Source organism: Bos indicus, chromosome 4 (genome assembly GCF_029378745.1).
Source record: "Bos indicus isolate NIAB-ARS_2022 breed Sahiwal x Tharparkar chromosome 4, NIAB-ARS_B.indTharparkar_mat_pri_1.0, whole genome shotgun sequence".
Classification (NCBI taxonomy): Eukaryota; Metazoa; Chordata; class Mammalia; order Artiodactyla; family Bovidae; genus Bos; species Bos indicus.
This window is the reverse complement of record NC_091763.1, coordinates 99,830,872-99,854,921: the sequence shown is the minus strand read 5'-3', so window position 1 is coordinate 99,854,921 and position 24,050 is coordinate 99,830,872. Positions and strand designations below refer to the sequence as shown.

The following is a 24,050-nucleotide window of genomic DNA, read 5'->3' as shown; positions in this document are numbered from 1 at the left end:
GAGTCGTGGGTGGCCTCTTCCCACCAGGCCCACCTGCCATGAAGACAGGGATGACTGGCCCTATATAGCTTTCTAAAGTTTATTATTTTATAGGCAGTACCCCTGATCTGTATTAGCTCAGCCCCAGGGTGGCAGAAAGAATGGTTCTGGTGAAAGGTTTTCCTTTGGGCCACAAGCACCAAGAATAGCAATCATGTGCTCTCCCGAGCCCTAATCTGGGAAAAGAGTGGGAACGTAGACAGAAAAGGCTGGGACCGACCCGGGGTGTGACCCACTCTGGAAGCCGAGAGCTTGTTTTAGTCTTTGCTCAGTTCCTGCACTGAACTGTGGGGATTTGGCCCAGAGTTGCTGGCTTATTCATAAAAGGTTAAGTGTGAGACACTTCATGAACTGAGGGTGAAAGATACTTTGTAAGAACAAGATTCTCCTCCCTGTCCAACCCTCTCCCCAAGCAAGATACCCCCAAAGCAACAACTGTAAAATGAAGCACCCATAGCTCATTTCTCAGTTTTCAGCGAGGCTCACAAAACACGGCTTGGAGGGGACACTTTGCGGCTGGTTTTAGTGTGGGGCCACCCTCCACCCCTCAGCCTGCTGCTTGTGCCCTGCAGGTGAAAGCTGGTCTGGGGGTCAATGTCATTGGCCTGGTGACAGTGATGGTGGCCATCAATACATGGGGAATAAGCCTCTTCGACCTCAACACGTTTCCTGCCTGGGCCAAGGTCAGTAATATCACTGATCAGGCCTGACCCCTGTGGGTGAACGGCCCAACCCCAGGAGCGACCAGCACCCAGCAGAGTCTGACCAACAGGCTGAGACGACCACCAGCACAGGACCCCCTCAGAAGATTCCTCCGTCTTCCACCTCCAGTGAGGTGCAGAGAGCCTCCAAGCACAACGCACAGGCCCAGACGTCAGTGTCTTCCGCTCTGCCCTCCTTCCTCAGCGCTGCAGCGCAAGGAAACCTAAAACCCTTCTCCCTCCCTTGTAGCTTGTCTCCCCAACCAGCTCTTTCTGAAAGCCAGCAAGAGACAAAAGTCTGTCTTCATTGCCCCTCAGAGGCTAAGCCTCACAAACTGGCCAGTCCCCCTGGGTTTGATGTTATTCTTAAACTCTCAGTCCCGTTTAGGAATAGAAGGAGAAAACCCAAATCATCCTACCAAGTGCAGAGAGTGAAACCAATGTCATCTCCTCAGGGGAAAAGTCTCACCCAGAACCTGAGACCTGACGTCGGCTCCTTTCTCTTAGGTGTTTCTCACCAAGTTCTCTCCACAAACGGGCAGTTCTTAGGGAGGCCTCTTTGTGGCCATCAGTATTCTTATCACTCCTCTTATAAGTGTCTCTCTTCAATGGCTTCTCTATACCTTGGCACCAAATCCCTGCAAAGAAATAGTGTCCCCTTCAGAATGAGGCTGGTGCTGTTCTCTGTCAAAGGAGGCAGAAAGAAAACACATTGAGATCAGTGTCTCTCTCTCCACTCAGCACTAACCATCAATACCACTGTGCTGGTTAAGCGTTGGGAGGAAGGAAAAACCTTCATAGTTCGTACCTGTCTTACTGAGGAGGCAGAAACTGTGATTAAGACCACAGCACTATTAATGATATGTCGATGGGTTTTCTTCAGGAGGCAATGAGTAGTTCATCCCTAAGACAAGCACAGAAAGGTCCAAACACATCCGTCACTTTCTAAAAGTTGATGAGCCCCTGGAGGGGAGGGGAGATGTCTTATGTCTCTTAAAGTCTGCAGCAACTTATATGGTACAGTGAACTGTGTGCGTGTCTGCTCAATAAATGTCTTCCTTGAAATGACTCCTGAAGTCCAGGCCTCCTCCTTCTTCCTGAACTGCACCCCTATTCCCATGACAGAAGTCTTTGCCACAGGACTGGATGTTGCTCCCAATCCCTCCAGCGTGACACATTTCAGATTTTTACCATCAACTACTTGCTAAATACACCTTACGGGAAAAGGAGGAAACCATAGTTACAGCACTGCTTGAATTGATTTTAAGTTACTAATGACAGCAAGTGCAGTTTCCCGACAATGATTTACCAGTAAAGTAAATCACTGTCGGGAAACTGCACTTGCTGTCATTAGTAACTCTCTTAGTTTATCATATGTCTGTGAGTTACAAAGTTTCTTTTGTGCCAGTCAAAAACCTGCACCAGGTTTAACCAGGAATATTACTGCTGCTTCCTGTTAGCGTAGGCCAAATTATGTGGCCACTTACGAAAGTGGATGAGCCCAAATGAAATACCAATGTTAGGCACACTATGGCTGGTCCGAGGAAACAGCATTGCTACCGGTCATGTTGCTTTGAAATATTTCTGAGTCAGGATGTCACTCCTGTTGTCAGGGTAGCCAAATGGTCAAAGTGTCTGACCTATTACAGAATTTAAGACACCAAACCTTTAAGTCAGACAACAAGGCAATGCACAGATAATCAGTAAGATGCTGGGAGTATAAACAAGCAAAAGAAGAAAGAAAAGGTGGCAGAGAATTAAGTTGACTTCAGACTTTCTTGGTGGTCCAGTGGCTAAGAATCCGCCTGCCAATTCAGGAGACACCGATTCAATCCCTGGTCTGGGAAGATTCCCCATCCTACAGGGCAACTAGGTCCACAAGTCCTAGGCCCATGCTCCGTAACAAGAGAAGCCACTGCAACGAGCAGCTCTCACATAGCAACTAGAGAGAAAGCGCGCACGCAGCAACGAAGACCCAGTGCAGCCAAAAATAAATTAAAAAAAAAAAAGAATTCAGTTGACTTAGAATGATTGGCCCCTATTGAGCTATTTGAGACCCTGACTCGTTCTGAAACAGAGAGCAGAGCAGCTCCACGAAGCTGCTGCCACGTCCATCAGGCGGCTAACACTCTCGAGCAGTCAGTTCAGAAAGGGTGTTTATTTTGGTCTGGTCAGCAGACCGAACAGCACTGTTCTGTCCCCAGACCATAGATTCAGTCCAAAGCAGCCTGCTCATTCCAGATGTGACTAACGAGCATCAGCTGTGACTCACAACTCCTTGTCTTCTAGAATCGCTCTGCTGCTGGACAGGACCTAACAGCTCTGCTTGGTAGTGCTGTCTTTTGCAAATACATTAAATCTGATTCTTCTCTTCTCATATCACAACTCTATATGGGTGGAAAAGCTGTAAATGATCACCTGATACCAGCTCATTTTATAGCTGATGAAACTGAGAAACAAAAACCCAAGTAGAGTTGCCTCTTATTCTTGATTATACATCAAATTTTGCTTAAAGTTGTCTCAGAAATTCCTTTAAGTCACCCATGAAGTACACAGTATACAACCTTTTATGTTAGAATTCACATGAAACAAAGACTCGTGTGCCATTTTAGTAAGTAAAAAATGGCTAGTTTTTTCCTCCACTGTCAGAGTAGATCTCTTATTTAGCTGAACCCAAATAAAGTAGGTGGCTTCATGTTTAGCCACCTGTTTGAAAAGTGCATCTCAACACTAGGATCACTCTCAGGCGAGCAAGAAAACTGAACCACCGTTAAGACAGGGAGCTGAGAGCACCCAAGAGCTCAGGCAGCTGTCCTGGGGCCGCCCTCACTGAACAGATCTGAGCACACCGTCTACTCTATTTACAGGGTGCCTTCCGCTCAGCCCAGCCTGGTACAGCTGTGCATGTAAGAGTGGCACTTTTCACACGCGGGCGCAGGACTCGGGTTTTGCAATGTCCCACCACACCCCAGGCACTTTCCACAAAACTTCACTGTTGGCCTGTTTCTCTCCCATGCCATCTGCTAGGTCTTCAGTGCTTGACTATGTGGCATCCAGATTTAGGAAAGGTATAAATAGAACATGTGAAAATCCAAGTTTCACAGACTCCCTATTAAGACCAGGCAACATCTCCAAGTATTTCCCCTTCACTGTCCTGCTCCTTTCCACGAGGCAAGGCGTTAACAGACAGTGGGGGAAAAAAGAACTCACTCATCTGAGTAAGGCTGGGAAATGCTATGTGCAAAGTTCAGGCTGGGGAGCTGAAGAAAAGTCTCCTTTGCTTCAGTACAGTATACAGTGTTCCGTCAGGAGGAGTAACAGAGAAAGTATTTAAAATGTGGGAGAGCTTAGCAGAAAAGCAAACACCAGCACAGTATCTAGGGAGTGAACCACTCAGTGGAAATGAAAACACTATGCATGTCACACATGCTCCATGGACAAGTATGGACAACTGGAAAACCCACACATCCTAACTTTTCTCTAGAGTCACAGAAATGAAAATTGAGTAAATGAGTTAGAAAGAAGAAAACAAAACTGTCCCTTTAAACCAAAAACTGCTTAATTATCAGAAGAGAGGTCTAAAGACATCAACTGGTAACTTCAATTCATAAAATACAGTGCCAAGTAAGGTTCTTTTGGCTTTTTCTTTCTTTGGGTATTTTGTTTGGAGGTTACAGTTTAAGGATAAGGTTTCTAGTTCAAAGTATTTTTTAGGTTCCCAACATCAACCCTGAAGTCTTACTTTTCACACGAGTAACTTTAGTAGTGTTTTATGTAACCCTCCTTTTAAAGTCAGGAGTAGCAGAAAGTCTCCTTAAATGACAACAGTGATTTTCACTTTTTAAAAGGCATGTCCCTCAGTGGTTCTTCCCATCCCTCCCCTGCTTTGTGAGGCAAAGCTCTCGACAAAACACCCAGGGAGTGCACCAGTCAGTGCCCTTATTACCGTCACCACATCCCCTAAAATCCGTGGTGGCTCTGGGTTCCTCCAACACTATCTCAGTGAAGATAACCCTGCCTGAGAACTCAGAGCTCCTTTTCACTCCGCAAGGACCTAAAATTAGGAGAGGGGCTCTGAAGGTGACCAGGAAGTCGGCCTGTGTTCACTGTGGAGCAGTTTACATGGTGAAGGGCATTTCTTGGATGGCTCCCACTGGAAGAAATGATCCCCCTCATCGAGGTTAAGTGTCACTTCTGATAGAAGCTCTAAGTCCAAATGAGTTTCAATTACAACGTATGATTATAGAAACCTAATATTACAACATCTAAGTGACCCTCACCCCCAGAGCAGCCAGTCTAGGAGAACACATCCACAAATAACAATGCTCCGTAGGTGATAAAAAGAATCTGTCTTTGAAAACAGTTTTCTAAGTTTGTGGCATTTTGAATATTCTGAAGGATGGTAAATCTCTCTCCTTCAAGGCTGCAGTTCACTCTGCTAACAATTCAGTCATCCAAGAGCAAACCTTGCAAGCCAGGTGCTTTGGTCAATGTGGATACTACAGATTTTCATCAACAAAGCGAGTGACCAAAGAATAACAACAAATTTTGCACAGTTCATAGACTTTTGCTCCAAAAGTGAGTGCAGGGGGTGGAAAAAAAAAGTATTCAGACCCAAAGCAACATGTTTGGACGAGTATCTACTATTTATTGGCTGATTTTCAAAGCGCTGTGCTACACATCACACATTATTTCAGCTGTTTCTCACGGAAGCCCTCTGAGGTAGGTACAGAGAATGCAACAGTTTCAGAAAAATAAGCTGCTTGCCCCGATCACACTTCAAGGGACAAGTCAGTCCATAATATGATCCTAATCTGTCTCACACACCAGTACAACTCAACAGGGACAAAACTCATCTCCATGTATGAAAGATCCGTGTTTTCCAAGAGAAGCAGAATCACTTCATTTTATCATCACAGTAACAGTGGCATCACTGTCTGAAAAAAAGGTCTCTAAGCCATTCTTCCAGTTTACTGATTCTGCTAAAATGTCCTCAGAAATGGCATTATCAGTGAAGCTGCCCAATAAGCTCTCTGAAACAAAATGCCCAGTGAGATGGGACTTTATTTATATTTAGTGCACATCACCCTTCTAGGACTTCAGGATGGAGATATCCCCCTGCACTGACAAGTATAACATCAGGTTTAACATTACCACTGTAGTAGCAAGACAGAAAAAAACTTAGCATTTCTCAGGAGCGGATTAAATACATTATAGTATATTCGCTCAGTACAACCTTCTGCAGCCGAAAAATGAAAGCAGTCCTTTGTCCCTTCCAGACGGCCATGTAATGATCCCCACTGGGGAAGACTGCATACAGCTTTTTATCATTTGTATAAAACCCCCATGTATGTGTGTGTATTTAAGCACAAAATCTTTCCCAAAAGGATACAAGAAACTAGTGACAGTGTCTGACTCCAGTGGGAGGAACTATGAGCTGGAGGGTAATACAAATCCCTTTTGTATTGACCCAGAGGAAAGTTATGTATTTAAACATTTTTTTACAACTAAAAAATTTTATGGACTGATTATGCATTGAAAAATTACAAAAGTAATTTCTGATTGCAGGAGAAAAACACAAAGTCTTATGAGAATCACTCTAAAGTTATAATGTATACACTTTTTTAATATAAAAATGCAGAAAATTTCCTTTATAGACAATTTCTCATAGATCTATCATGTAATGTCAAAAGTATCTGTAATCGCATTAACTATGATTCTCATGACTGAAAAGAGATTGATCAAATACATCTAGAAAAAAACAGGCACACTAGATTATGAATTCTACTGAAGACAAAGACCATTATTTTAAATACTTTTAAATTCCCCAATTCCTGATAGGATTCTCAGAACACAATTTCTTGGTTAATGAATAGTAAATTGATTTATTGGTGAAATTAGCAACTATGGAGCTTCCTGATGATATAAAATCAGTAGATAATTCACAGAAACTAGCTTCCAGATTTTCATTTTAATTACTACTGTGAAACAATATAATTTAGTACCAAATGTTTAAAAACCCATTATAATCACCAGACTCTGAAATACGCATCATTTGGATCTCATCAACTACATAAAACTCATCCATTTTTCTTTTGAAAAAGGTAGTAGAAATCCCAAAGAATAAGGGAGAGACTACTAATTAAAGGTATGATAACTAATCGAGCACCATGATTTCATTCTCAGGACCTCCCAAGAGGCTGGAAGGAGGAAGGAAGTAGTGAGGATGTTGGAGAAATAATGGTTGCTCTTAACTTCTGGCCCCTTTTGTGCTGTGAGGCAATGCAAGGTCTAGTGAAAAAGAAAACTGTGGAGGCTGGAGATTAAAACAAAAGCTTTTGGTTCAAATGGTAAAGGAGGCCCTGGAGAGCAGTAGACTCAGTTTATCCAGAAGGCAGTGCTGGAGTTGGCTTCAGCAACTAGGGGGTTTCTTCTTGGCGTCCACGTCCTTTTTAATTTCTTCAAGTTTTTTAGCCAGGTTTGGTATCTTTAAAGAGAAAAGAGAATATCATCATTTTATGTCTACTTAGTCAGTATTTTTTCATTTCTCTTCCTCTAAAGTGAAATGGCTTCTTAACTTTCCTCTAAAAGAAACCTGATAAACAGCGGTGTTTCTTAACCTCAGAATTGCCTAAGAAAGATCCCTCCCTCCCCAAAAGTCAGACCCTGAGTTCTACTTTTATATACCCACTGAACTCCCTCAATCCAGTGCCAAGCAAAGTTGTTCAGTTCAGTTCAGTCGCTCAGTAGTGTCCGAGTCTTTGCAACCCCATGGACTGCAGCACACCAGGCCTCCCTGTCCATCACCAACTCCTGGAGTTTACTCAAACTCATGTCCATTCAGTCAGTAATGCCACCCAACCATCTCATCCTCTGTCGTCCCCTTCTCCTCCCGCCTTCAATCTTTCCCAGCACCAGGGTCTTTTCAAATGAGTCACCTCTTCACATCAGGTGGCCAAAGTATTGGAGTTTCAGCTTCAACAACAGTCCTTCCAATGAACACTTAGGATTGATTTCCTTTAGGATGGACTGGTTGGATCTCCTTGCAGTCCAAGTGACTCTCAAGAGTCTTCTTCAACAGCACAGTTCAAAAGCATCAATTCTTTGGCACTCAGCTTTATGGTCCAAATTTTCTTTATAGTCCAAGCAAAGTTGTACGTGTAAACAATAAATGTGACGTAACTTAACAAGCACCTGCCTAGAAGACCACATGACTCCAGTTTAAGGATGACAGTTAATTCTCTTTGTCACACTAAAAACTTCACTACAAATCAAAAGTTAAAATCATGTCTTCTTTCCTTGTCTCCTTAAAAGAAACATTACATTTCAGGATTCCCATTCATGGGCAGTTGTGTCACCTGATTTTCAACTTACACATCTGTAAAGTGAAGCTAATACAACTCCCTACTTCACGGAATTCTGTCCTTACATGTGTAGCACTAAATGGATCCACCTCCAAACTACTCAGTCATCTCTACAGCCGGGTAGCAGGGACTGGAAAGACTGTCCAGTGAAGTCTCACTTCACGTGATTTTCCACAGAACTGTAAAACTCCCAACAACGTTACTCTGCGCTAACAAACACAGCTCATGGTCACCATGAGACCACCTAAACTGATGGGATTTTGTTCTCTTAGGGTGAAATGTAGGTCAGGTGCTTCTGTGAGTTCTATTTTTTCAGACAATGGAAAATCTTTCTATAAAATTCAGGACTTTCCTCTCAGACCTATGGACCACCTTGTTTATGCTGGAAGGCATACTTTACTTCAAGAAACACAAGTCACTATACACTAGGTATGTGGAATCAAGGAAGACATGAATATGGTCACTTACGTCATAGTTTTGAGCCAGATACATTCCCACCACGTTGCCAAGAGTAAATCCAAGCTGTAAGAATAGAATAGGAAGAGTCACACTGGAGACTGAGTTCTGTGCCACCTGATACCAACCAGACGACATGGACAGTGTTCTTACCAAACCAGATGACACAGAGAGTATTCTCCTAAGGAACTCAGGACAGTTAGAAGACCTTAGTGCCCAGTCCAGAGGAGTGCATAGCATGAAGTTCACATCTTTCTTCTATAAAATAGGCACGGAAATATCCTCCCACAAGGTTAAATAGTATATGGTAGAACTAAACACATCGACCTTACAAAGACTTGGCTGTAAGTTCTAGAAACTCAAGCCAAAATCTGATTTTTGTTAAGAGCCACAGTTTGGTATTTTTTTAATGGGGGGTGGAGTGGTTATGAGATTTGTTATTTCTTGCTACATCAAGTAAAAAGTATCCAATTTTAAAAAGTATCTAGCTAAATCATAGAATTTTAGAAAATGAAGGGACATTCACAGTTCAAGCTTTTCAATTTTTAAGAGGCACCTTGTCTAAGACATGAAGTAACTTGTTCAGGGTCTTTCATCACAGGAGCACAGGACAACCTAAAGCAGATTCACACTCAAAAACTAAAATATACAATGACAGAAAGCAAGAGACTGTCACACAACTGAAAGATCATATGGCTTAGCTCTCTGGCTTGGGTGGAGTCTAATGGGCAGGGCACTTAAAACCTGCAGAGACCACAGGTCCCCTAACCAGCTCTGAATCAGTGGCAAGAGACACATGCACAACCTTAAGAGAACTCACCCCACTCCAGTACTGTTGCCTGGAAAATCCCATGGATGGAGGAGCCTGGTAGGCTGCAGTCCATGGGGTCGCTAAGAGTCGGACACGACTGAGCAACTTCCTTTCACTTTCCACTTTCCTGCATTGGAGAAGGAAATGGCAACCCACTCCAGTGTTCTTGCCTGGAGAATCCCATGGATGGAGAAGCCTGGAGGGCTGCAGTCCATGGGGTCGCTTCAATCAGACACGACTGAAGCGACTTAGCAGCAGCAGCAGTGTTTATCTCACTGGGTGACTGTTTTCCTGAACAAAAACTGCTTCATGAAAATCCCTGCACACCAAAAGAGCTTCAAAGTTCCTTCAGCTTGGAGTTTTAACGATGATCTATAATTTCCTGCCTTTCCTCCACCCTGCCCTCAGTGGGCTTCCTTGGTGGCTCAGATGGTAAAAAAAATCTGCCTGCAATTCAGGAGAGCCAGGTTCAATCCCTGGATAGGGAAGATCCCCTGGAGATGGGAACGGCAACCCACTACAGTATTCTTGCCTGGAGAATTCCATGAACAGAGGAGCCTGGTGGGCAACAGTCATGGGATAGCAGAGAACTGGACACGACTAAGCACCTAACACTTTCAACCAATAATTTAAAATGCCCAACTGAACACATAACCTCTAATTTTATAAATTTGAACTTGCAACTGATTTTTTATTATTTTCTTTAGTTACTGTAGCTCCTAATAAATACACAGCAGAGGTTAACACAGAAAAATAAAGCACTGCACTTAGCACCAGTGGTTGAATTATCTTCAAGTTGGAGACGCATATGGAGACACAACACAGCTGGATCCTTTTTAAGCCTTAAGCTTACTAAGCTTTAAACACCCATAATTTAAATGGGTTTGTTAGTAGGAAGCAGAAAAGAGACTATCAAGTAAAAACATACACTGTTTTCTGAACATTTGATTATTCAAACATAGCTTGTGAAATACTTTTACCAATGTGGCACCAAGAAGCCAAATGATTTTTTCCCACGCCCATGGGTTGAAACCAGGAAGTAAGAGGTTTTCCAAATCCAGAAAGAGTATTAAATTTGCTTAAAAAGAGAAGGGGGAAAAATCACCTAAGAATGTTAGCTCTAACACCAAACAGAAAGAACAGAAGGTTGAAAAATTTCAAGAAAAATAAATTGTGGTTCTACACTATCTAGCTGTGTACCTTCAGGCAAGACACTTAACCTCCTTGGTGCTATGCTGATTTGAGGCTCCTGACTTACAAAAAATTATACTAACCATCTTCCTTCCAGCTTCAAAATTCTAGGGTTCTTGGTTCTTACCAAGTGTGTCTCAAAATGAATAAGGCAAATCTAAATATGATTTCATTTTGGCAATTTCACTAGCACCAGGGCAATTAAAAACAAAAACAAAAACAAAAACAAAACAGTTATTTGAAACACAAAACAAAAATCATGGGTCTCTAGACAAGTCATGAGTCTCTGGACAAGTCATCCAACTCGTTTCAAAATACTGCTATGTCTACCAATGGGATATTGTGAAACTACATACACAACGTAGAGAAATGGTGCACATGAAGAGAAGCTGGAGGAAAATGTATGACAGTAGAAAAGCATTTGTATGTTGTTCATGGAATACTCGATAGGCAAGTTTAGAGAGGTAAGAAATTTTAATCGGAATAAATAAAGGATTAAAAAAAATAACATCTGTATCTGAGGAACGAGGTGGCACCCCACTCCAGTACTCTTGCCTGGAAAATCCCATGGACGGAGGAGCCTGGTAGGCTGCAGTCCATGGGGTCGCTAAGAGTTGGACACGACTGAGGGACTTCACTTTCACTTTTCACTTTCATGCATTGGAGAAGGAAATGGCAACCCACTCCAGTGTTCTTGCCTGGAGAATCCCAGGGATGGGGGAGCCTGGTGGGCTGCCGTCTATGGGGTCGCACAGAGTCGGACACGACCGAAGCAACTTAGCAGCAGCAGCAGCAGCAGAGCTCAGGTCACGAATGAGCCAGAAGCCTCTCCACAGGGCAGGAATGCTTAACTTCCTCCAAGTCAAGACCTGGAGGCCTCCTCAGTGGTCCATCCGGATGGCTGGATTCTATCGCCACGGCCCCCCCACCCCTACCCCCATCCCCAAAGCACTCCCTGCAGAGAAGATAAGCAGAAGGAAGGGAGTGCCTTCCTCCCAAGCTCAACACTAAATACATCCTGATTATGTCCTTTCTGCAATGATTCTGAGACTCTAGGAATATGTAGCTGCTTCTCACAAACATATTGGGGACAATAAATGGTAAAACACCAGAAGTTTGGGAACTGAGGAGTGACATGAGCAAAGCTACGTAGAGGACAAATGGGTGAGAAGAAATCTGAAAAGCATCCTCCCAAATACATCTGGCCTCTAAAGGTTTTGATTGAAGGATTGCAGTCCCTTATATACCAAAAATCAGTTTCATATCCAGCCCTGTGACAAGATTTCAAAATGGTCTCTTTTCTTAAAGAATTTATATGATGTACAGAAAGAAAAGCTACACATTAAGCACAATATTATAACAACAGACAGGACCCTGCACAGGACCTTGAATGTAACAGATGCATGAAAAACCAGAACTGGGTCATGCATTAAGTAACAAAATGAATGACACAGAAGTGCTTCTTTTAAGAAACCATACCTGAAAGAGATCAGTGTACCTCAACTTGTTATTAAAGGCTCTAAAGATGCTAAGGAAGTGTTAAAATTTAAGCTGGCAAAGGGACATGACTCTGGAGAATCAAGGTACAAGACAGGAATGACAATGTGATGACCTGAATAAAAGAAATAGGCCCAATGAGAAAAGAAGATTTGAACAAAAAATGGAGAGAAATACCAGTATGGAGAGCCAGGTGGGGCTAACTGATGGACTTCAAAAAACCAGCAAGCACGTTTAGTTCTCATGCCAAAGGGTAGGAAACCACTGCCTGCTCTTTACCAGCAGCAACGTGATGAAGCACCATTCTGTCAGCATTCACCTGACAGCTGTACCCAAAACAGCGGAATAAAGAGACAAGCAGAGAAGGCAAGCAAACACGAATGGTTTTTCTTCTTAAAAATCAAGATCAATGGAGTAGAATAAAGGGTCCAAGAATAAACCTTTACATTTATGGTCATGTGATTTTCAACAAGGGTGCTAAGCAGCCAATGGGAGAAGGATGGTCTTTGCAAGGAACGATGCTAGGACAACTGCATATCCACATAAAAAGGAACAAAGCTGACACCTACTTCACATCACAAACAAAACTTAACTCAAAAGGGATCATAGACCTAAATATAAGAGCTTAAACTGTAAATCTCTTTTAAAAATGGATAAATCTCACTTTGTCAAAATTTCAAGTGTTTGTGTTTCAAAGAATACCAAGACGGTGAAGACAACCACAGAATGAAATATGTGCACATCATGTATCTGATAAAGGACCTGTGCTCAGAATATATAAGGAACTCTTGACTGAATGATAAAAAGACAACCCAATTTTAAAATGAGCAAAGGATTTGAAGAGACATTTCTCCAAAGAAGAAATACAAATAAACAGCCAACAATCACATGGAAAGATGCTCAACATCATTAGTCATTAAGGAAATGCAAATCAAACCCACAAGGTGCCTCATTACATCCACTAGGACGACTTGAATGAAAAAGATGAGCAAGTGCTGGCACGGAAAGGCAGAAAATGGAACATACGCTGCTGGTGGGGATGCAACATGATGCAGCCACTATGGGAAAGTCTTGCGAATCCTCCAAAAGCTGAGCAGAGTTACCATCCGATGCACCAATTACACTTTAGGGTATATAAGCCATAAAACTGACACAGGTATCTACACAAAAAAACTTGTACATGAATGTTCACAGCAGGAGTATTCTTAATAGCCAAATGGTGGAAACAACCCAAACGTCCATCAACTGGTGAATGAATTAACAAAATGTGGTGTATTCATACGATGCAATATAGCCATAAAAAGGAATGAAGCACTGATCCATGCTAAAACATGGATGAACCCTGAAAACATTATGCCAATGAGAGGCAGTCAGAAAAGACTACATATTATATGATTTCATTAAAAGAAAAGTCCAGGACAGGCAAATCCAGAGAGACATGAAATGAGTTACTGTCCAGGGTTGGGTGTGAGGGGAATGAGAAATGAATGCTAATGGTATGGAGTTTCTTTGGGAGGCAATGAAATATAGTTGTTGTTTAATCACTAAGTCATGTCTGACTCTTTGTGACCCCATGGAATGAAGCGTGCTAGGCTTCCCTGTCCTTCACTATCTCCCAGAGTTTGCACAAACTCATGTCCATTGAGTCAGTGATGCCATCCCACCATCTCATCCTCTGTCAGCCCCTTCTCCTCCTGCCTTCAATCTTTCCCAGCATCAGGGTCTTTTCCAATGAGTCAGCTCTTCACATCAGGTGGCCAAGGTATTGGAGCTTCAGCATCAGTCCTTCTAATGAATATTCAAAGTTGATTTCCTTTAAGATTGACTGACTTGACCTCCTTGCTGTCCAAGGGATTCTCAAGAGTCTTCTCCAGCATTACAATTCAAAAGCATAATTTATTCTTCAACGCTCAGTCTTCTTTACATTCTGTCAGATCCATAAATGACTACTGGAAAAAACATAACTTTGATATATACAAACCTTTGTCAGCAAAGTGATGTCTCTGCTTTTTAACACTCTCTAGGTTTGCCAGGGCTTCCCTTGTGGCTTAGCTGGTAAAGAATCCGCCTGCAGGAGACCTGGGTTTGATTCCTGGGTTGGGAAGATCCCCTGGAGAAAGGAAAGGCTACCCACTCCAGTATTCTGGCCTGGAGAATTCCATGGACTGTATAATCCATGGGGTCACAAATGGTAGGACACGACTGAACAACTTTCACTTTCACAGGTTTGCCATAAATATCCTTCCAAGGAGCAAGTGTCTTTTAATTTCATGTGGAGCCCACGAAAATAAAATCTGTCACTACTTCCATGTTTTCCCCTTCTATTTGCCATGAAGTGATAGAATCGAATGCCATGATCATAGTTTTTTTTTTGAATGCTGAGTTTTAAGCCAGCTTTTTTCACTCTCTTCTTTCACTCTTATCAAGAGGCTTTTTTTAGTTCCTCTTCTATTCCTCCAATTAGTGGTATCACCTACATGTCTGAGGTTGTTGATATTTCTCCCAGCAATTTTGATACCAGCTTGTGATTGATCCAGCCCGGCATTTCGCATGATGTATCCTGCATAAAAGTTAAATAAGCAGAGTGACAATATACAGCCTTAACGTACTCCTTTCCCAATCTGGAACCAGTCCATTGTTCCATGTCTGGTTTTAACTGTTGCTTCTTGACGTGCATACAGGTTTCTCAGGAGATAAGTAAAGTTAGATATAAAAATTAGATAGTGGTGATTCTTGCACAAGTCCGTGAACATACCACTAAATCCAACTGTATGGTTTGGGAACTACATTTCAAAACTATTAAAAAAAAAATAAAGTAAGATTTGGGACTTTTCCGGCAGTCCAGGGGTTAGGACTCCACCCTTCCCCTACAGGGGGGCAAGGGTTTGATCCCCGGTTGGGGGAATAAGATCCTGCATGCAACATAGCCCAGCCAAAACAAACAGTAAGAATGGGTAGAATATCAGCTATATGGGATAAAATTGAGAAAATCAAAGACAACTTTGAGGTTTCGAGATTAGACAAAAGTTTAAAAAGAATGGAAATGTCAGATGAAAAAATGAGGACCATTAGACTAAGGCTTTGTTTTGTATATGAGAGGTCTACTGAAAATGTTGTCTGTCAATTTTTTTTTTTAAATATATAGACACATGAGGGGCTTAGTTACAACACTGTATCTCTTAACATAAAGAAGCACCAAGTCCTAAAAAGCAGAGAGTCAACTTCGAAGCAATCTGACTCCTCTGGATGATGCTCAACTCCTGCCCCCAACAAAAAGTTGCTATGTGTGTAGCTCCATAAATAAAGCTACAATTTTTATCTGGAAATGGTTACTGGCAATAATTCAGAATGAATACTACCTGACATGTCTGAAATAAGACCCATTAAATCACGTATTCAAAAAGTACACACCCAAACCAAGTTACAACATAGAATCTGAACCATCTTATATTTGCCAAGAAGGATTTATGAAATCTAAAAATAATCTGATTGTGTTTAGCAAATATAACTAGCATTCAAAAGGACACCTAAAAATGTTTCACAGTCTCAGATGAAAGAAACTACACACTAACAAGAAAACCAAAAGTATACATTATCTGACATTAATAAAAAGGTAAACCAACAATTTTACTTCTCAAGCTTAGTCTCAGCTATAGAAGCTGTCAGAGGATCTCTCTGTTCCAAGGAAGCAGGGGAAAAAGTTACCTTTTTTGTGCCTTAGTCTTTTAAACACTCAACACTTGGTGTAGAGATAATCATCAAATGTTTAACAACTGCTTCAGTAACAATAAAACTCAAATTCTACCCCCCTCTACTAACACTACATAGAAGTACATTATTAAGGTGTAAGCTAGGGTTTATATTCTATACTTTTCCTTAAAGAATGAAGAAAGAAAAACAACCAAAAAAAAAAGCTATTAATTCTTCAATTGAGCCAGTAAATTAAACAGAGACATTCATGGAAGTTAGCCAGTAACACTCTGAATAGCAGGGCATCAGGTAGAACTGGTGTGACTATTCTCAAAGAAGCTAATTCAAATATTCAAATATCTTATGAATATCTGACAGTAGTAATCAAGTAAAAAAGGAGTATCTAATTATAAATAAATGAAATCAATCCCAAAGTACTAAGTGCCATTTGCTTGGGAAATCTAACTATAAAGTATGTTTCCTCTTCCTGTGACCTTTATGATCTATTCTAGAAAGACAAGACAAAATAAAATATTGTACATCAAGATGCAGTAAACAAAACACAGCGCATCAGCAAATGATCTGAATGGGCCACACAGATTAAATGTCTTGTGTTAGAAATCTAATTCATATTAACATATTAAAGGAGAAAAGTCATGATCACTAGATGGGGAAAAAGCACAATAAAATTCTATTGCCTATCTCAATAAAAACTCCTAAGAAATAGAAGTGACTGAGTAGAGTGAAAGTCGCTCAGTCGTGTCTGACTCTTTGCAACCCCATGGACTACACAGTCCATGGGATTCTCCAGGCCAGAATACTGGAGTGGGTAGCCTTTCCCTTCTCCAGGGGATCTTCCCAACCCAGGGATCAAACCTAGGTCTCCCGCACTGCAGGCGGATTCTTTACCAGCTGAGCAACAAGGGAAGCCCAAGAACACTGAAGTGGGAGGCCTATCCCTTCTCCAGTGGATCTTTTTGACCCAGAAATCAAACCGGGGTGTCCCACATTGCAGGTGGATTCTTTACCAACAGAGCTATCAAAAGAGTTCCATGAATCTGTTAGAAAATATAAGAAACACAAACATCCTACTAAAACCTGAGAAGCATTTCCACTCAAAACAGAAACAAAACTAGGACATTCACTCTACTTCTACTACAAGGCCTGACTTGAGAGTCAGAACAGGAGAGCGGGAAAGAAGTGGAAAAGAACACAGACTGTCATTTTTGTCTTCCCTGGAGATACGAGTGCCTTCATAGTACTGCCTTCTCCGATTCACTGCGAAGTGAATCTACAAACTACTGGAGCTAAAAGGCAGACAAGGATGCTAGATACAGAATCAATATTATCATTAGCACTTCTATACATCAGCAACAACTAATTCAACAATGGTGAAATTGAGTCATCCTAAAACTAAGTACCCTTGCCTAGTTTATGATTAACCAACCTCTTTATCCAAAACTTCATTCCTGGCAACTCAAGACTCTCTGAGTCTGCCCATGTGTCTATCCACACATAGTGTACTCTTTTTCCTCCTAATCAACACTTGACTTGTTTCACTACAAAAAACAAACAAAAACTTCATCCCGTTTTCTTGTCCCGTCTGACCTCAACCCTGTGCTAAATGAACACTAATCAACCAGTGTTAGATGACTAAAGTTGTTGCTAATGCTGTCATTAATAAAACAAGGTCCTACTGTATAGCACAGGGAACTACAGTCAGTACCTTGTGATGAACCGTAATGGAAAAGAGTACAAAAAAGAATGTTTATTTGTATATATGTATGGCTGAATCACTTTGCTGTACAGCAGAAATTACATTATAAATCAACTGTACTTCAACAAAAATTTTTAAAATAGTATCATTAATGTACTAAAAGTGCTACTGTCAATAACATCATTAATGTACCAAAATTGGTGTTGTGCATATCATCACTAATATACAAACTCAGGTTCCTTCTCCAGGATAAGATGAGCTAACAGACTCCTGAGTCACAGGCCACAGAACTGTAAACCAGGGACAACCCTGACACCAAAACTACCACTAAGAAAGGTCACAGAAACATCATAAGACAATGGCCCCAGCTTCTTGGTTCTCCCCTCTTTAAAAGCCCCACTCTCAAAGACCAAGCTGGAGCAGATCTGAGCCTTGTGTTTGGTGCCTTGCAATACAATCCTTACTTTGCAGCAAACACTGCTGTCAGAGTTTACTTTTCTGTACAACAGGCACACAAGCTCTCTGCTCAGTTATAATGTAATGATAAAAAAGATGTCACATGAGCCAACAACAAAACTAAAAAAGCACCTAGGCATACTAGGTAAGACTAAACACAGTAAAAGTGAAACAACAATAAAAAACTACTAAGCAGAACTAAAAAGTACCTAGAAAAAGCAAGACTATCACTAAGAAATTAAAAAAAAAAAAAACCCTGATGAAAGACCCTAAATAAATGGGAAGATGGATTACAACAATGTAAAGCTTTCAAGAGTGAAGTCATCAGGATGGCTTGTGGAAAAAGGTGGGAGCTGGGCCACTAAGAGGAGCTGTGAAGGCAAGAAGGCGGATAAGGGGGAAGTGGGACGACGTGACAGCAGCAAGGTCCATACCCTGGGGTGGACCGGTGAGATTAGCCCAGCAACCCACGTCAAAGGATACACGTTGAAGGGTGGTGGGAAAGGAAACCTTAAAAATCAAGTGACAGTGGTCGTGACTTGATGGGGAAGGACACAGGGACCTGCCACAGTTTCCGAGCACGTGAATAAGACAGATCATCCTGGATGACTACTCTGGCAGCTGCGAGACAGGACAGAACCAAGGGGTTCAAGGGAAACACAACGAACCAGAGGCAACAGCCTTGCTATTCTACGGCCGATCAGATTATATTGGGAGTGCTATGTTTAAAAAAAAAATTCAAAAACCAGAATATTCAGAGAAGGATGACCATAAGAAAGAGTGGAAGAAGTAGAGATGGACAGCCTCAAGACAAGACTGGTGGGAGCAGGGAATTAGAGAGCAGCACCAAGGTATTTTTCTTAAACAGGTAAAAGGTCGTCATGTGAACTAGAACTGCTTTTTAACATCAAAGAGTAGAACCAGGTAAGAAGACACTGACCAAAAGTGCAAGAGAACCTGAGAAAACGGAGAGCCTGCTGTAACTGGAGGTGACTGGATATGAACTGGATGCCTCCTCAGAAGCAGAGACTTCAGCACTTAAGTCTTAAGACTTATTCAACTAGAGAATCTAAAATAATTTCTCTAACTCATACCTAACTAGGCTAGTGCAGCCAGTCCAAGGATGGAAGGAAGAAGACCTGCTCTACAAACCTGGCAATGGAAACACAGAGACAGAACTTGTCCTAAGGTAAGTAATGAAGACTTAGTAAAGCAAAAATAACTTACTGAGTGCTTACTATGCGCAAGGCAGCATTTTAACTCCTTTTCAGGAATTAATTCATGTTCTTCACAACCCTGTTAAAGCAGGTACTATTACTGTTCACTTTATGTTGGGGAAACTGAGGCACAGAGCAGTTAAGTAACTTGCCCAAAAAATATACAGTACATAAATGTGCCAGACACAGCAAGTAAATGACATGAAGAATGAAGGAGAGAACTAAGTCGAGATTATGTCAATATTTCAAGTTAATGAAAGCCAGGGCTAGGGGAGAAAGAAGTTAGGTGTGGAGTGCGGGGTGGGGAGGGAAAGAGGTAACGGGTCCCCCACATGTTGGGTCTAAGAGGGTTGGACAAGAGATGTTCAGGAGGCAGCTGATGATGGGGAACTGAACTCAGAAAAAAGGACTCAAGGTAGTTTTGGAAGCGGTCAACGGAGGTGAAGGCAACAGCATGACAAGGAACACGTCCCCTAAGGGTGTTGAAAAAAAGAAAGTCAAGGTCTGAGACCTGAGAAACACCCAGAAACCAAAAGAAGGGAACAGCAGCCAGTACAAACCGGCGAGCTTAGATAAGGCAATTTCCCAACTGGTATGCCGAGATACTGCTGCTCTTGGCCCTTGGAGCAGCCAGGACCCGGGGCTTGCCACCTGTACTCTGTGCAGCTTCTTCCAGAAAAACAAGTCCCCGGGTGGTACACTGTGTAAGAATACTGAAAAGCACTGAGACGCGGGATCCAAAAGCTGAGGAGGACGGATTAAAGAGGAGGAATAAGAGTAACAGGGGCTGCTCCTGCAAGAGAGAAGAGAACCAACCCATCACCCCATGAAAGTTCAGAAGGCAGCATACACAAACCATCAGCAGAGCCCATCACACCAGGCTTCCCTCGAAAGGCTTCGAAAGCTTCCTTAAACCAAACCGTGGCTACACCATGCTGGAAGTGAGGAGGCCACTGCAGTAAAATCAAGGTGGAAAGAGGCGCCAGGACCACAGGAATAAGTTTCGACATGTACGGGATGGATAACGGGCAAATACTGTAATCCAAAGAGAAATGAGGAATGAAGAGAATATATTAATATAAGCAACACGATCAGGTGCAGTGGTCCTCAAATGGTGTTCCAGGAAATGACAACTGCAGGAAACATCTTGGAGGGTTCCGAAACGGGTGGTGACAATACACCCTCCAAGATATTTTCTATCCCATTACTTTCCAAACCTGTTCAGCACGACCTTTCTGAATCCATGTCCTTCCAGTTACCAATGAGCTACAGCTGAAGTAGGAGACTCAAGGACATCATCTTACACTTTGGGGCCCATCCTGTTTTTAACCTGAGTGCTTCCTACAACTATAAGGCAGTAATTATTTCTACTGACTCCTAGTCAGGGCACTGGAGAAACTTCCAGAGGTGTAGCCATGTCTTGGTTAGGCAGTTCACTGTCAGGGATACCCTCTTTTGGTCTGTAAGATTGAAAAATCAACTGCCATCTCAAAAAGGACAGAGGGACACTTTTTCTTCTTTAATCTCTTTGATAAAGAATATAACAATTGGAACGAACACAACATTGTAATTACTCTCCAATAAAAATTGAAAAAATTAAAAAAAAAATCATCCCAAACTGGGAAATAAAACAAAAGGACAGCATCTCGTTTCAGCATGCTGGGGCGGTTGCGGGGGGGGGGGGGGGGGGGGGAGAATGTAACATTTGGGAAAGTATCTCATTCCAAGAGTACTCAGTTTCCATGGGCCACCTGGAAGGTTTTCAGAATACTCGACTCTTATCACTCAGAGTTTAAGAATCAAGTTTTGAAGGCACAAAAGCCTGGGAAGAAAGACTCTCAGGCTGAAATCCGGCAAGTCCTCCTGAAACCTTCAACAAGGCAATCTTTGCCAGAAAACCTGTTTCTAACTTAAGGAGAGCCATGAAAAATAATTTGCTTACTCACGGTAACACTCATTTTCCCCCAGAATGAGCATTCTGGAAAAATTACTTGTTCACCACGGCCTGACTCACGTATGTCAGCAACCAGCTATCCTCAGTCTGGAAGCTATAAAAGGTCTGAGGAGGGCTCCCTCGGTCTCTAACTCCGGCGGCTCACGAATTTCGAGTTTATTCCTGGCCCTTCTGTGTTCTCAAAGATGGCAACCAGCAGGGCTCCAAGCCGCGGACGGGGTACGTGTTTAAGTCGGGGGTGGGAGGGCCGAAAAGTCATTAAGGAGCCAACACAAGGAATGCACACAAAGCACGCGTGGCCCATCATACAACACCTTTGAAAAAACACCTACGCTCTGACACCTCAAAAGTTTTAGGGACTTGAACGGCGTCAGAAAAATGGTGAAAGGATATGAGTGAGGCAGAACAAAAACACCCACCGCCCACCCGGACAGGCGACGAGCAGGAGCCAGGGTTTGCGGGACCCACGCCCAGGCACCCCCCAAGGCCGGCACGAGGCGGGGCGTCCGGAGCCCCCGAGAGCTCTGGGCCAAGCTCCGGGTCGCTCCTCGGCAGCTCCACTCACCAAGAACTGGAGCATAGTGTCGGAAAAGTGGGCGCAAACAGCGGCTGCAGCTCCGAAAGCCGTCGGGACCTGCCTCCCCCGGCGCGATGGGCGGCGCCCGCGGCCAACTTCCGGCTCACGCCCCGCTCCGCGCCTCTCGCCTTGCTTCACCCGGAAGCTGTTCCTGGCGCCCCCCGTAGTGGAGCACCTGGGGATCACCTCCTGAACTGCGAGGTGGCGAGAGGTCTGGCGAGAGGGCGCTGTGGCCCGGTAGGAGAAAGTCCCAAGTCCCAAGTCAGGCTGGAAGCTTTGAACATTCAGATTCTAGAGCCCAGTCCTCAAATACCGCTTCTATAAACCTGGGTCGGGGCCCAGTAGTCTGTATGATTACCGGCATCCCAAAGACCAGTCTTTGAACTCCCTGACCTAGAAGGACCACAGGCAAAGCAGAATCACCTGTGGAGTTTTTGCGGTATACTCCACTGGGGCTTCCCAAGTGGCACTAGTGATAAAGAAACTGCCTGCCAATACAGGAGTCTCGAGTTTGATCCCTGGGTGGGGAAGAAATGACAACCTGCTCCAGTGTTCTTGCCTGGGAAATCCCATGAACAGAAGACCCTGGCAGTCCATGGGGTCTGTAAAGAGTCAAACGCAACTTACTGATTAAACAACCACAGTTTATCAAAACTAAAACCCTAGTAACTAGGAAGAATGTACTCACCTCTTTTTGATTTTCTAAGTCCAGCAAACTAACACAGTAAAAGCAACACATTAAGATCCTATATTTATTTAGTATTGTTGAGGAATGGGCTGCGCTGATAGCTCAGTTGGTAAAGAATCTGCCTGCATTGCAGGAGAACCCAGTTCAATTGCTGTAGGGAAGATCCCCCGGAGAAGGGATAGGCTACCCACTCCAGTATTCTTGGGCTTCCCTTGTGGCTCAGCTGGTAAACAATTGAATAGATGATCTATGCTCCAAAAAATGATTGAGGAATAGGTGACCTATGCTCCAAATGCTTTAAAAAACAAAAAACAACCATCTAAAATCTTTTTCAATCTCCTTTAAGGCTTTGCTGAAGAGCACAGGAAACATCCACATCCACCAGCCTCTCCCCCAGTGCCCCAGGGAACAATGCTGAGTCAGGTGTGCACCCTGTTAGCCTCCCCCTGTTACATTTATTACACAAACAGCATTTCTTGTCAGCCTTCAAAGCAATATACAGTGCAGCTGCAGTTCTTCCAGCTTCTCTTTTCCACACACTTCTCCACTGCCCTAACTTCTGATCCCCATTCTGCTGTTAATTTTGGAAGAAATGGTGGCAAAACAAAATAATGCTCAGTAAATCCCAAATCTTAACTATCCCAAACTAGCTCTCTGTCCTATGGAAGGCTTCACATATCAGAGGGTTATAAAATGCTTTGATTCTGTGCCTCAGGCTCTTTCCTGATATTTCTGTGTTCATGCCTGTGTGCAACATGATAAAGCTTACCATATGCCTGATTAGTGGAGCAACAGTCAGGCTTACTGGAGAAGGAAATGGCAACCCATTCCAGTATTCTTGCCTAGAGAATCCTGTGGACACAGCAACCTGGTGGGATGTTGTCCATAGGGTCGCACAGAGTTGGAAACAACTGAAGCGACTTAGCATGCATGCATGCACTGGAAAAGGAAATAGCAACCCACTCCAGTGTTCTTGCCTGGAGAATCCCAGGGACAGAGGAGCCTGGTGGGCTGTCGTCTATGGGGTTGCAGAGTCAGACATGACTGAAGCAACTTAGCAGCAGCAGCAGTCAGGCTTACTATGTCTTGGACCAGTTACTTATTTATTCACATCTCTCTAAAAATGCTCTTTATTAACAGGATGCTTTGCAGTTAAAGATTGATGTTTGTCAGTGTTAGGCAATAGATTAATTTCAAAATATAACAATGACAAAGTCTTTTTTAAATGCCTAAAATGTCATGGACATTTTATTAAGAAAAAAAATTATAGAATTAAGTATTAATTTTCTGCCACTACTTGAGGGTCAAGACTCTTTCCCCTCTCAGCAGTCTCTTCTATATACTGGGCTGAAATAATTGGTGACTGGAAAGTGGGCCATGGACTTTCGGATGATGTAGTCACATGCACATAAATACTACCAAGCAAGAAATAAGAATGCTAACAGCGGTCACCCTATTAACTATGTGTAAAATACAGGTAGATGATTAATTTGAAAAATTCCATAATTATTTTAGGGAATAAATGCAAGTGATTATTTCATCATTTACATGCAGGAAAGAAAAAAATACCTTTAGAAAAGGGATGCCTTGACTTTGAGACATTTCTGTAACACACTGTATTAAGTATACTTTTCTATTAAAAAAGCACTATCATAAAACGTGTAATACAGCTACAAAGGAAGAAAAAATAGA

At 42.6% G+C, this 24,050-nt stretch overlaps 2 protein-coding genes across 2 annotated transcripts in view; one reads left to right on the top strand and one right to left on the bottom strand.

The window, feature by feature from the left end:
* The window catches only part of SLC13A4 (solute carrier family 13 member 4), a 42,448-nt gene extending 40,640 nt beyond the window's left edge, over positions 1–1,808 (top strand). The window contains exon 16 of the mRNA XM_019959146.2: positions 612–1,808. Coding sequence (XP_019814705.2) covers positions 612–749 — 138 coding nt within the window. The 3' untranslated portion in view covers positions 750–1,808. The remainder of the gene's footprint in view (positions 1–611) is intronic.
* A 3,559-nt stretch (positions 1,809–5,367) lies between these two features.
* Positions 5,368–22,034, bottom strand: STMP1 (short transmembrane mitochondrial protein 1). Its single transcript, XM_019959144.2, has 4 exons — positions 22,029–22,034; positions 21,659–21,961; positions 8,573–8,626; positions 5,368–7,227 (listed from the first exon to the last, which is right to left on the bottom strand). Exons 1-4 carry the CDS (start codon positions 22,032–22,034, stop codon positions 7,153–7,155), a joined length of 438 nt encoding a protein of 145 aa, XP_019814703.2. The 3' UTR covers positions 5,368–7,152.
* Between the last annotated feature and the right edge of the window lie 2,016 nt (positions 22,035–24,050).